At 45.4% G+C, this 12,388-nt stretch overlaps 1 protein-coding gene and 1 non-coding gene across 3 annotated transcripts in view; one reads left to right on the forward strand and one right to left on the reverse strand.

The window, feature by feature from the left end:
* Cpxm2 (carboxypeptidase X, M14 family member 2) overlaps window positions 1-7,465 on the forward strand; it is a 192,408-nt gene extending 184,943 nt beyond the window's left edge. Inside the window, exons 12-13 of one of the 2 annotated variants that reach the window (XM_023709023.1) lie at window positions 33-132; window positions 6,087-7,465. In XM_023709023.1, the coding sequence (XP_023564791.1) occupies window positions 33-132; window positions 6,087-6,340 (354 nt within the window). In that variant the 3' untranslated portion in view covers window positions 6,341-7,465. The remainder of the gene's footprint in view (window positions 1-32; window positions 133-6,086) is intronic. The other variant, XM_004625594.3, reaches the window with a different exon arrangement.
* Window positions 7,466-12,028: 4,563 nt separating this feature from the next.
* Window positions 12,029-12,135, reverse strand: LOC111815044. The gene has a single exon (XR_002819857.1). It is a non-coding gene; the product is annotated as a U6 spliceosomal RNA (small nuclear RNA).
* Window positions 12,136-12,388: the final 253 nt, after the last annotated feature.

Here is a 12,388-nt window from a genome sequence, read left to right on the forward strand (position 1 = left end):
CCTCACCATCTCTCATCTTGTTTGCGGAACAGGTTCACCGTGGCATCAAAGGCCTGGTGAGAGACGTACATGGAAAGGGAATTCCAAAGGCCATCATCTCTGTAGAAGGTGTCAACCACGACATCCGAACAGGTATGGTAAGAAATACTCTTTGGTAAGAAAGAACTCTCTTTGGTAAGAAACACCTGTTTTCTTGAAGTGTTTTACTTGGGTTACAGAGTGCCGGAAACTTCTTACTCAGAGCTGAATTAGGCCTTTTTCCTTCCATCTTTCTAGAGACCCCCGAGAGCAAGGCTTACAGTTTGTGCTTCCTGGACTCTCTCTGTCCCTTCTCTGGGACAGGTTTGAAGCTCTGGTGAGCTCCCAGCTGTGGTGGGAGGAGTTTCTGAGAAGTTAAGGCAGCAGCTTTACCTCTGTGCGGTTGTCACCCATGCAGGCAGCTTAATCCCAGACTAGGCAGCAAGGGCCCTGAGGGGAAGGGCAAGCAGGCAGGCCAAAGGGAGATGCAGCGGGTGGGAGCTGTCTTGCCCAGGGAGGAGTTTAGAGCATGAGAATGGAGGGTTTCATGAGTGCTGTCACCATGGCCTGGCTGGACTGGAGCCTTAAGATTATGCTTTGAGGATGGAGAAGATTAATTTTTTCTCTCCAAACCATAGGCAGTTGTTGAATGCAAAGTGTTTGTTATGTAAGGAAGAGGATAACAGTAATAACAGTAAGCGTTTGTGTTGACTTTGCAATCTCCTGTATGGCTAGGCACCCTTTGCTTGACTTTGCATGGTTCAACCACTTACTCTCCACAACAACTCTATTTTCTTGAGGCTGCCTTTAAATGAAGTAAGGAACATGAAGAAATGTAACAGGGAGACCCAGGTCCCACATGCATAAGGGGCAAGTGGCTGGGGGTGTTAGGCCTCTAGTTGGCACAATGACTGCCATTTCATGGGAGGGTAGAAAGGTCTAGAATTTTGGATAATCGGGGTCAGAAGATGATCTCTTAAAGGTAGCACTGAAATTGTAGTCCAACTCTGTTTATTGTAAACAAAGAAAGTTCCTTCAGATCTGGGGTCTTGTAAAACAAATTTGGTTTCCAGTTGCTAAATGCTAAAATAATCTCACACTTTCAATGCACACATGGAGTGGCAGCAGGAGACCGTCCCACTGTCCCTGGGTCACTAAGCAGCAGGAGCAGGTGCTACTCAAGCGAGTGAATTCCTGAGAACTTCTGTACGTGTCTTTTTTTTTTTTTTTATTTTCTCATTTCACTTCTGTCCTTGGAGAGAGGTGGGCCATCCCTTTCCCCTTATTCAAGCAGCAAGTAGAAGCTCCGTGGAGCTAACTGACCCCGAAAGATCTAGAGGGGGCGTGGCTTGGATTCAGGGCTCTGACCTTCAGGGCTGGAAAGTCAGTTGTAGAAAAGTATGCAGCTTACACACAGAGACACCATGTATTTGATTTATTGATTGAGTTTTCATTTGGGGGGATTGAACTCAGTGAACTCAGGGCTTTATACTTGCCAGGCAAGCCTTGTAACATGGCACTACACCCACAGCCCTTTGAAGATTTTACTCGGAGACAGAGTCTTGCCAGCCTTGGACTTGGGATCCTCCTGCCTCAGCCTCCTGAGAAGTTGGGTGTGGACCCCCACATCCAGCAATAAGCCACTGTATTGTTTTACTTGAAAGTGATATGGAAATGAAGGTGTTCCCACACCCCCAGGGTTTCCCTTTGTCCCCCCCAGATTGTCTTCACATAGGATACTTCAGTTTAAAACGGGAAATCTCACGTCTCTAGAACCCTACAGTCCCAAGCAAATGGGTGATTGCTTGTTTTCAAACAATTCCTGTTTGATGTGAACTGACAGCCACATGTTGGACTTGTCACTGTGGCTCTTCCTTCTGTCGTGGTCTTCATCCTCTGAGGGGAGGCCTTTGGCTCTTTTCTCGATCCTTTGGATTTTGCTCAGATGTCACTGCCTTAAGATGATGACACTGTTTAACACCACACACCTTCCTGATCCCCTGCAGGTCCCTTGTACCCTTCCTAACTCTGTGGGTGGGACAGGCGTGCCACCCCCCTACTTAGAAACAGTGGGTGCTCAACAAATACTTGCCAAATGAGTGTGTGCATGCACGTTGCTTGACAGTCTCAGCATGGCACATGAGTGGGCGGGTCATGAGTGAAGCAGACGGCCCGAGAATCCAGACCCAGAGCTTTCTCCATGCCCAGCTGGTTCTCCTCTGGGCAAAAGGGGCCTCTTTTCTACTAAGCATTTGTTGGGAGGACCCACAGGTCATGTCCCCCCAACAAATTGCTCCATCGGATTTGTCAGGAAATGGAGACTCTGGGACATGGAAGGGAGGTGAGACTGGATTCGTCTTGGCCCGTATGCTCAGTACTGTGCTTCCTGCTACGAGCTAGAAGGCCACTTATCTAAATGGATGAAGGTATCTGAAATGCTACAAAATAGTAGACTGGCACATAATGCTATAAATTACATTATTTTCATTTAGTTACTGGTCTCTTCTCTTGGTGGTATTTTCCGAATGTTCCTACCATTTGTCTGGGTCTTATAGCCAGTAACTGTAGGGTTTCAGACTGTCCTGCATGAAGTATTGTGCACAGTAACTACTCTCAGGCATCCATTTATTCATTCATTTATTTACCCATTTACTCATCCATTAATTCAGCAAATGTGCACTGAGTACCCCTGAGGTGCCAGGGGGTGCTGACTATCATTAGGAGTGAGTGAAGGGTAGGCTCATTGACTTGGTTCTCCATAGGATTTATAGTTTAAATATTGCTTAAGAGTGATTTGTAAAAGCACCCGAACCACTCCTTGGACTACTCAGTGTGTCTGTAAGCAATGTGAGAAAACATGAGGACTTTAAACTGAGTGGGAAATAAAAACGCCCTGGGGTCCCGTAAGCCGAGATGAGAATGCTTTGCCTAATGGGCTCTGAATTTCAAGCCCCTGGAATCAAGGAGACAGTTTCGATGAGCTAACGGGAAATGCATCTCTCTCCCTTTATTTCTCCCTATAAATAATTTCCCAGACTGTCCCCCTGACAGATGCACCCCGCACTTTACACGTGGCTCTTCATTTTATGGGTTTCAGCATCTCTCGCTGCTCCATGAAAGCTCTGAATTCGCCTTGATTTCTGTCTGAGGCTTATCTGATCTGACAGGTTTTATTTCAGGAGGGATTTTGCATTAAAATAAACAGAAGCATTAAGTGGAATTCCACAGGGAGGGAAGCTAGTAAGAAGACTTCTGAAGAGATGTGTGTAAGTAGTTCGGCCAAAGAGCGGGCTTAGCACTCCCACACGACTGTCCTGGGGAGGAAACTAGCCCGACCTGGTGACGGACAGACTCAGCAGGCCTGAGCTGCCCAGCCTGCCCACAGATGCTGAGCAATTCCTCTGTGTGTTCACCTTCACTGTGGCTCTGCGCACTTCTCCCGGGACACCAGTTTGATCACACCACGGGAAGATGGCAACACAAAGACGTGTCCTGGGTTACGTCAAGTGCCTGATTTTAGGTTTAAGGGTTGTCAGAGGTAGCAGCAGAGATAAAGAGTGTTGAGGGACAGTGAGGGCAAACCTCTGCCGAGAGCTTGGGGGAGGGGCTCTGAGGCAGAGGGGAGAACCAGGGGAATACGTGTTTCGGATGAAGAAACTTCATTGGGTGTGGTGGTGCATGGGTGTACTCCCAGAACTTAGGGAGGCAAAGGCAGGAGGATCACAAGTTCAAGTCCTACTGGACCACTTAATGAGATCTCATCTCAAAAGAAAAAAATAAAGAGGCCTGGCCATGTGCCTCAGTGGTAGGGCATCCCTAAATTCCATCTCTAGTGCCACACACACACACACACACACACACACACACACACACATACAGCACAGTCAGACAGACAGACAGACACACACACACACATACAGTACAGTCAGACAGACAGACAGACACACACACACACACACAGCACAGTCAGACAGACAGACACACACACACACATACACACACATACAGCACAGTCAGACAGACAGACACACACACACATACACACACATACAGCACAGTCAGACAGACACACACACACACACACATACACACAGTGGTAAACAGCTAATACTGTTGTTCTGATTCTGTGAACTCAAACATATTTCTGATAGGCTCATTCATTCTTTTAAGATTTCTCCTGGGGTACCTACTACATGCCGGTAGAAATATGAGCAAACCAGACTCGGCCTCTGGCCAGCAAAGGTGTACATTCTTGTGCATACCTGCGTGTAATTATAAAGAATATTTTTAAGTGTTCACTGCAGATTAGGATCAGTGCCAAGAAAGAAAGGAATCAGGTGAAATGTAAAAGTAGGCGGGAAAGCCCGCAGAGGTCCTTCCCTCAGGAGATGCACGCAGCCACCTTTCAGAGAGCAGGGAACGACACTCCAGTTAGAACAGTAGTTACACAGCTTCTGGGTCAGAGTCAGAGCATGGGTGACACGTGATGCTGTGACAAGGTCAGAGGCCTGAGGTGGGGTTCTGCTGTGAGCCCCTTCTGTCAATAGGGTACTCAGGTTGGTGGGGTTGCTGTTCCTCAGTCTCTGTCTCTCCCTACACACACGAGTCGTAGGCCAAGGTCACCCATCCCAGAATGCAGCCAGCCCCATGACAATGCTTAGGCCCATGGTACTTAGGGACTCTGAGACAGAGGAAGATGACAGGGACCTTGGGGAGAACACAGCACACAGAGGGGACAGGCTCACACTGACTCATTGAGCCCTCCAGCCAACTCAGGGTGCAGACTGTAGGTAGGTTTCCTTTTGTACACGAGTAATTGGATCCCCAGAGGGGTGTACTGTTTTGCATGAGATCACACAGCTAGAAGCTAACAGGCCTCTTTCTTAGGACAATTTAAATGACCTGGCCAGTGAAACTTAGAGGGAAAGGGTTAGATACAATCAAATAACTACGGAGTGCTTGGGAGTAGTAGGGAGATTGACTTGTTGAGCTTTGTACCTATCCCCTTTCAAGGCATCACTGGTCCTCAGAGCTCCCTGGACCAACCTCAGTGAGCCACCTCCTTTATGTGCCCTCTGTCCTGTCGCCTTTCCTTCTACCAGACAATGTTTCTGAGAAGATGCTTGGCCTCTTGCTCCTGGCTGGCCCTGTGTTAAGCTGTCGAGTCCTTCCGAGCCTGAGCCATTCACGGTGTGCCTCACCCGTCCATCCTCAGTTAGATGGGCATGCACCCAGATGAATAGCTATTTGGTTGATTAGGGTGAAGAGAAGTAAGTCACTAAGAAAACAAATGTCACATTCACATGAACAGGCCAATGTAGTTGCTCTCAACTTCTCTGAGTGCTCAGAGGGACAGAGTTAAGGCCCAGAGCTCATCCCCTGCCAAAAGCTGTTCACATCTACAGAAAGCTAAGGGTAGATAGATCCTGGTCACGTGAGGCACACAGGTGATCAGCAGTATGGCAGGGAGGCAGGAGTCCTGCTGCAGCTCAGCTCTGGCTTGTCAGGTCTCAACCCCTCCCTGCCTTGCAGTATCCCTGTTTCTCTGCGCCCTGGCTCAGGATGGGAGGAGAGCAGGGTGCAGGTATCAGGGCCTCCTTCAGTTATCCTTCCTTCTCTTGCCAGAAGTCAAGATATCCCACCCTTTTCAGAAATTATTTTTATGAATGTGTAGCCACGCTAAAGGAAGGCAGAAAGTCACGCATGAGGGACTTGTCAACATAAACTTTTGCAGAGCGAGCACACTGTCCACAAGTTCCAGTTCACAATGAATGGCTGTGTTGTCATGGAGGAAGCAGTGTTTGTGACCATTTCTGCAGCTCTGCCCACGTGTAGGAACACTGTAGGGAGCCTAGATCCCAAACCCCTTCCTGTTCAAACCATTAAGGCAGTTTCCAAAATAGAAAACTTCTTGGCTTTCAAAGTCCATTAAGGACTTGCTTCTGCAGGAGCTCAGATTCCCTGCTGCCTTCGTCAGAGGCCCTGTGCCAGGGATGGTTTTAAAATAGGGGTGGTGGTGTTTACATTACCAATGAACTGCTCTGAGGACCCCTGGTTTCTTTTCTCAGCCAGCGACGGAGATTACTGGCGCCTCCTGAACCCTGGGGAATACGTGGTCACAGCCAAGGCAGAAGGTTTTACGACGTCCACCAAGAACTGCATGGTTGGCTACGACATGGGGGCCACGCGCTGCGACTTCACACTCAGCAAAACCAACCTCGCCAGGATCAGAGAGATCATGGAGAAGTTTGGGAAGCAGCCAGTCAGCCTGTCCACGCGACGGCTGAAACTGCGGGCTCGGAAGAGACGGCAACGTGGGTGACCCCCAAGTCGGGCCCTTGAGATTCATCACAGACCCACGCAGATGAAACTCACCCCAATAATAGCTCCATAGAAGGCTCGCTCACTGTTGTTTTCTCTGTAATTCAAGCAATACCTGGGATCCCGTGCCTTGCAAGGGCCAGGGAAGCTGGAGACTTGGGATGTTTTCTTTTGGTTATTCCCACTTACACTAATACCTTTGACAGAGCAGCAGAGAAAGGTTGGTGGGAGTGAGAGAATTCAGCAAATGAACCTAGGAATCTGAGAGATTGTTTGGGCCTCCTGGCTAACGATGGAAGGAAACCGAAGCATACCCCACCCCACCCCCACCCCAGCCCCGTTTGCGTGACAGCAAGGGTTTCCCTGTGTGTCTGCAATTGGCACAGCTGACTTTGTGTCACTCCCAGACTCCTGCTGTCCCCAGTGTCATCATTTGAGATGCTCTCAGGCATCTGAAGAGAATCCATCCACTCTGGCTCCAGGACATTCCAAGCTGCTGACAGAAAGTCTGTGTTCTGACAATAGAACCATTACCAAGTGAGCATCAGCGAGTCTCACGAATCTGCTTAGCTTCCCTTTTCAACGAAGCATGGTGTCCATAAAAGGACAGAGAAGCGCAGTTAATTCTAGAGTGATTGTTGGACAGAAAGCACTGTGGGGCTCATGGCGTGCGAGCTGGGTCCCCAGAGAAACCCCCAAATTCGTTGCTGTTCGAGCAGCCCTCATGGTTCTGTCAGTGGGGAGAACCGGAGGTGCCAGCCTTCGTAAAGGGCCAGATAAATTAACCTGGGTCATTTTTGGTCTCGAAGACTTAAAAAGGTCCAGGACATTGACCTGAAGGCCTCTCTGCCCAAGGTGTCAAGTCGTTCATGAAAATGTGCGCTCCTGAATTGGCCTGTCCTCAGGCTAAGAATTATTTTTGATATATAGAATGCCTGATCTTCCAAATTAGGCTAAATCTGCTGACCAACGCTGAGCATTATGTGTGGAGGGTCAGCTTGGCAGGCGTCATTGAATTGCTATGTAAGGGAACTGCTGTGTCTCACTTTTATTATTGTTGCTGCCTCATTGATCTGGGAAGAATGAAAACAAAAATAAAGCAGATGGTACGATGCTTGCGTGTTTTTTCTAGGTAGAGTTGTGAGCACCCAAATGCCACCCTACCCTCACTCCCTGCCACTGCAAGACAAGCACCATGTGCCTTGGTAAAGCTTGGCACTGGCACTGACAATTCTGCATTCTCCCTTCCTTCCCAAGAAAGACATGCATGGGAGCCAGAGTAGCTCCTGGAGACACCAGTAAGCATCTTTATGGAAAAAGTCCTAATGCAACTTATTCACAATCTGTAGGATGGGTCAGCAGATTTTCTGGAAAAAGGTAAAACTGTCAGATATCAGACTATGTTAGCCACACAATCTCTGTTCTAACTTCTCAGTTCTATTTTTGCAGTACAAAAGCAAACATGTATGTATATGAATAGGTGGCTATGGTGTAGTCCAGGAAAACTTTGTTTACCAAGGCAGGTGAAGCCTGGATTTGGCCCACAGGCTGGGAGATGGTTGACTCCTGCTGTAAACCTGAGTTGTTCAGTGAGACTTTCTTAGATGATGGAAATTTTCCCTGCTGTGCTACCTAATGTTATAGCCACCAGCTCTAGTGCTACTTAAAGTGGTGGCTAGGGCAATTTAGGAACAGGATTAGTGTTATGTCATTTTTGGCCATCAGGACCCACAGCCCAGCACTGGGGAAAAGTCCAAAGCAGCAGTGACAATTCAGGACATTGTTTCCCCAGGGGCCACACAGAGCCAGTGTTTGGTGGGCAAGGTGAGCCGGTGCTGTGCTGCAACACACAGAAACTCAGAAGTGGGTAGAGCCACCATTCTATTTCAGAGGACTCAGGGTGAATAGCTCTGGCAGCAGGACAGTCCCAGGTTGCCACGCTGCCAACATCCCAGAATGGAATGAGGGAGGAGCCATCCAGCCAGAGCAGACTGCCAGCACATGGGAAGCAGACTGTGGGGAAAGTTGCTGAGAAATAGCCAGAAACACCTAAGCTCCATGCTGGTCACCACCAGAAGCCAGTCTTATCCCTAAATGCAGAGGACTGAAAGTGTCCCCCTAGTGACCCACAGAGGGGCCTTGGTCCAGCAGAGTAAGCAGGTAAGCAGCCTTGGCCTGCAGTGGCACAAGGGTCCCCCCCATGACCAGTGAGTAAGAGAAGTCAGTGGGATAGGACAGAGAAAACTGCAAGGTCCAGAAAGAACCAGTTGGACACAGTTGTTTGGGAACAACTCCAGGCTTTCCCTACCCAGAGGTGCCGCAGCAACTGGGAGAATGCCATGGAGACACCCAGAGTAAGGAGAAGGGGTGGGTCTCTATAATGATTGCAGTTTAAGAACACTCCCAGGACCATGTCCAGAGTCCAAGACCCACTCCCATGCCTAGCAGGCACCCTCCTGCAAATTTGCCAGCATTACACAGAACATTTCTGGAATCCAACATGGACATTGCCACAGACCAGGGACATCAGAGGAATTTTATTATTTTTCTTTTCTTTATTTGGTTGTTTTTCCTTTCTCTGTGTTGTTGGATTTGTTGTTTTTCTTTGTTCACTATTTAGGGTTCTTGTCTTTCTTTTTGTTTCTTCCTATTCATCTTATTTTTTCTCTTTCCTCAACTATCTCTCTTGATTTTATGATATTCCCATATGAGTGAACATTGTCTCTTCTCTTTCTGGTTCACTTCAATACTCTTTTCCTTTCACTTTCATTCTTTGTCTCTTTTCCCCAGTTTCCCAAAACTTAGCGTGATCATCCTTGGTTCCCCAGACTTGCTTCTACTATATTTCTTCTCATTCATCTCTGTTATATCTCTTATCCCTCTTAAATCCCCCACACAGGTTAAACTCACTCTACTAAGGGAAAAGTTGTTGAATACAAGTTCCTGGTATAGGTTGGATTTTGTTATATAACTGTAGAATTGTTCCTGTGGCTAAAGGTATCAAGTTAATAAGTAGCAATTTGTCAATAGCTAGGTTGTATTTGATGCTATTGTTATTGTTATGGATTATGCTAGCCAGGATGTCATATCTGCTATAATCAGTTTTTCTTTCTTATATGATAGAACTATAATTGTCAGGTCAATAATTATCACCATAGTCCAGTACCAAAGAACTTGTGCTAAGCCAAATAGATAGCAACTTCTCATTCTTAATAATTTAGGGAGAATGGGACCTCCAACCCTAGCTTTTCCAGGAAGTACCATAATGATTTCCTTAATGGTTTTACCAGCCTGCACTCCCACCAACAGTGGAGAAGTGTTCCTTTCCCCCCACAGCCTCTCTAGCATTTATTGGTTGACTTCTTGATGATAGCTTTTCTTTCTGGTGTAAGATGGTATCTCAGAGTTGTTTTAATTTGCATCTGTCGAGTGACCAATGATGTTGAAGAGTTTTTCATGTATTTATTTGCCATTTGCAACTCTTCATTTGTGAAGCATATAGTCATCTCAGATGGTCATTTTTGGATTGGGTCTTCAAATTTTGGAGGCCTGATTTAGTTTGGATAATTGTACTGTTGATTTCTGCTGGTCTTTTGAAAGGAGTAGTTAATGCTTAACATTTTTAAAAATTCTTTTGTCTTTTTCTTTTGAATGTCTTACAACTTTTTTGTTATTGTTCCATTTTACTTTTTCTTTAAACAAATCTTGCGCAATTATATTTAGTAGCCTAAGCAACTAATTTGAAAATAGCATCATGTAATAAAGCAACAATTATAGAAATCTTATTTCTTTTTCAGTGAAATTTTGTATCATTTCTAGTGCTGTTTTTTTCTATCACTATATTTTATTCTTTTGTTTGTTTGTTTGTTTGTTTTTGTGGCCAGTTCAGCAGGGCTGGTGCAGTATGTGGTGCTGGGGATTGAACCATGGCCCCTAGGCTTGCCTAAGTAGAAGCTTTAGACCACTGAGCTATGTCACTGGCTCGAATTCCTTTCTTTCTTTTTTTTTTTTCACAGACCAGATCAAGTGTTTGATTTATTTTATTTTTTTGCAGTTTTAAATCAAATTCGTAGGACAGTTTCAATAATTAACACATTACATACTCTCTTCCTAGTGGTTATTTGCCATACAAGATGCAGACATGATATCCTATTTAAAAACACTATTAGAACAAATCCCTCTATTCATTAAGAGTATGTAACTATATATCTATCCTAACCATTTTGAATATACAAATACAAAATGGACATTTGTCTGTATCCCCTTTTTTGTTTAGTTTTGTCATTTGAATATTATAGGTGTGTTAACTCAGCAAAATATTCTAAAAGAGTCCAGTAGTCCATAATAGTATTGGTCTTCCTCTTGACTGGTACTGTCAGAAACTGTAGGGACCTGAGTCCCCTACAGTTCAACATAACACCATGGCTTTACTTCTTATACTTCATTTTTATACTTTTCTGCTGGATGGTTAAGACCAAGATAAAGCAAGACCTATGCAACAAGAATTGTAGCTTTTGGATCTGATAAGGTCAGTCAAATACCCTTAGGATTTTTCATGAGATCCTGTACCTCAGATTGTAGATTTTTTGTCAGTGTCAGCCATGTGGATGAGTCACGACCATTGCTTGGCCAATGTGCTTTCTGTGAAAGCCTGAGAGAATGTTTTCTCTCCATGTGACTCTCCTTAGGCACACTCTACGTTGTCGATCACTTTCTTCTTTGGCCCCATAATCTCCTTGATAAGAAAATTTGGGACACTACTGAGTTACATTACATTACAATCCAAGTTCTCATATGTTCTGAGTCTTAATTGACCTTTGAAAGCTAGGGCCAAAATGTTGGCTTTCCTTGTGGCCCTCCTTTTTCTCTAATTTTGGTCTGCGAACTTAGGTTGTTAACCTTCCAAAAGAGAAGCTTATTGTTATTACCATACAACCTAGGCTGTCAAGCTTAACCTCACTGTCTGTCTGAATATCAAACATCTTAGGCATAACATGGAACAGATATTTTTCATCAAGTATTGATATGTTGAACTTTAAGTCCCTACAGGATATGATGAAAAAACATTTAAAAAATTAAAATATATTCGAATTTCTTATTATTTTTTTCCTGTATTTTAGGGAAGGGTCAACAGGGTGTTCAGGGTCTTACTAGTAGATTGGACTCAGTGATTCTCCTGTTTACAGCCTCCCAAGTGCTGGGATTGCAGGCACACACCACCACGCCCAGTCTCAATTGCCATCTCAGCGTGCCCCGGGGGCAGGGCTGGCACAGCAGGCCCAGGGATTGAACCCCTGGTACCTGCACCTGCTTGCAGGTGCTTTAATCCACTAAGCTTGGCCGGTCCAATTTTTTTTCTTTAACACCTTCTATCCCTCTCTCAGACAGAAGCTTTCCTTCCCCCAATAAACATATTCTTCTCAATAAATAAAAAATAATAAAAATAAATAAATTAGGTAGGTTCATGGGGTAGGCACAAAGACCAAGACCCACCTACACCTAGAAGACAGCATGGAAGAATAGATATTTTCTGGAGAAGCCTCAACATTAGTAATAAAGCTATCTACTGTTAGATTTTTCTGATGCAGTAAAGAGAAGGAAAGATAAAAAGAGGCTTTTATAGACTCTGAGGACACGGAGAGAATCTGAGGGAGAGAGGGGAATCCTCTGACCTGAGACAAAGGGAGGCTGAGATGTTATGGTCTTCTCGAATTTGCGTGTCATCCTTGCGCAGGAGCCGTGCTAATCTTCTCTGTATCGTTCCAATTTTAGTATATGTGCTGCCAAAGCAAGCACAATGTTATGGTCTTCTGCTAGGTGTGAAGTTTATGGGGCAGTTTCAGTGACACATAAGGAGCTAATTGTGATCTCCCTTGTATGCATGGGAAAGATATCCAGGACTGGGATGGGGAAGAAGGAGGAAGTGGTCATTAGGAAGATAAGCTGTTGTTCTTGGGATTCATGTTGTATCAGGGCCATGATAATTGAGCAGTTTGTATTCTGGCTGGAACCTATTATCTACCATAAGAAATCTACATACCCTAATACA

Source organism: Octodon degus, unplaced genomic scaffold (genome assembly GCF_000260255.1).
Source record: "Octodon degus isolate 3935 unplaced genomic scaffold, OctDeg1.0 scaffold00010, whole genome shotgun sequence".
NCBI classification, from domain to species: Eukaryota; Metazoa; Chordata; class Mammalia; order Rodentia; family Octodontidae; genus Octodon; species Octodon degus.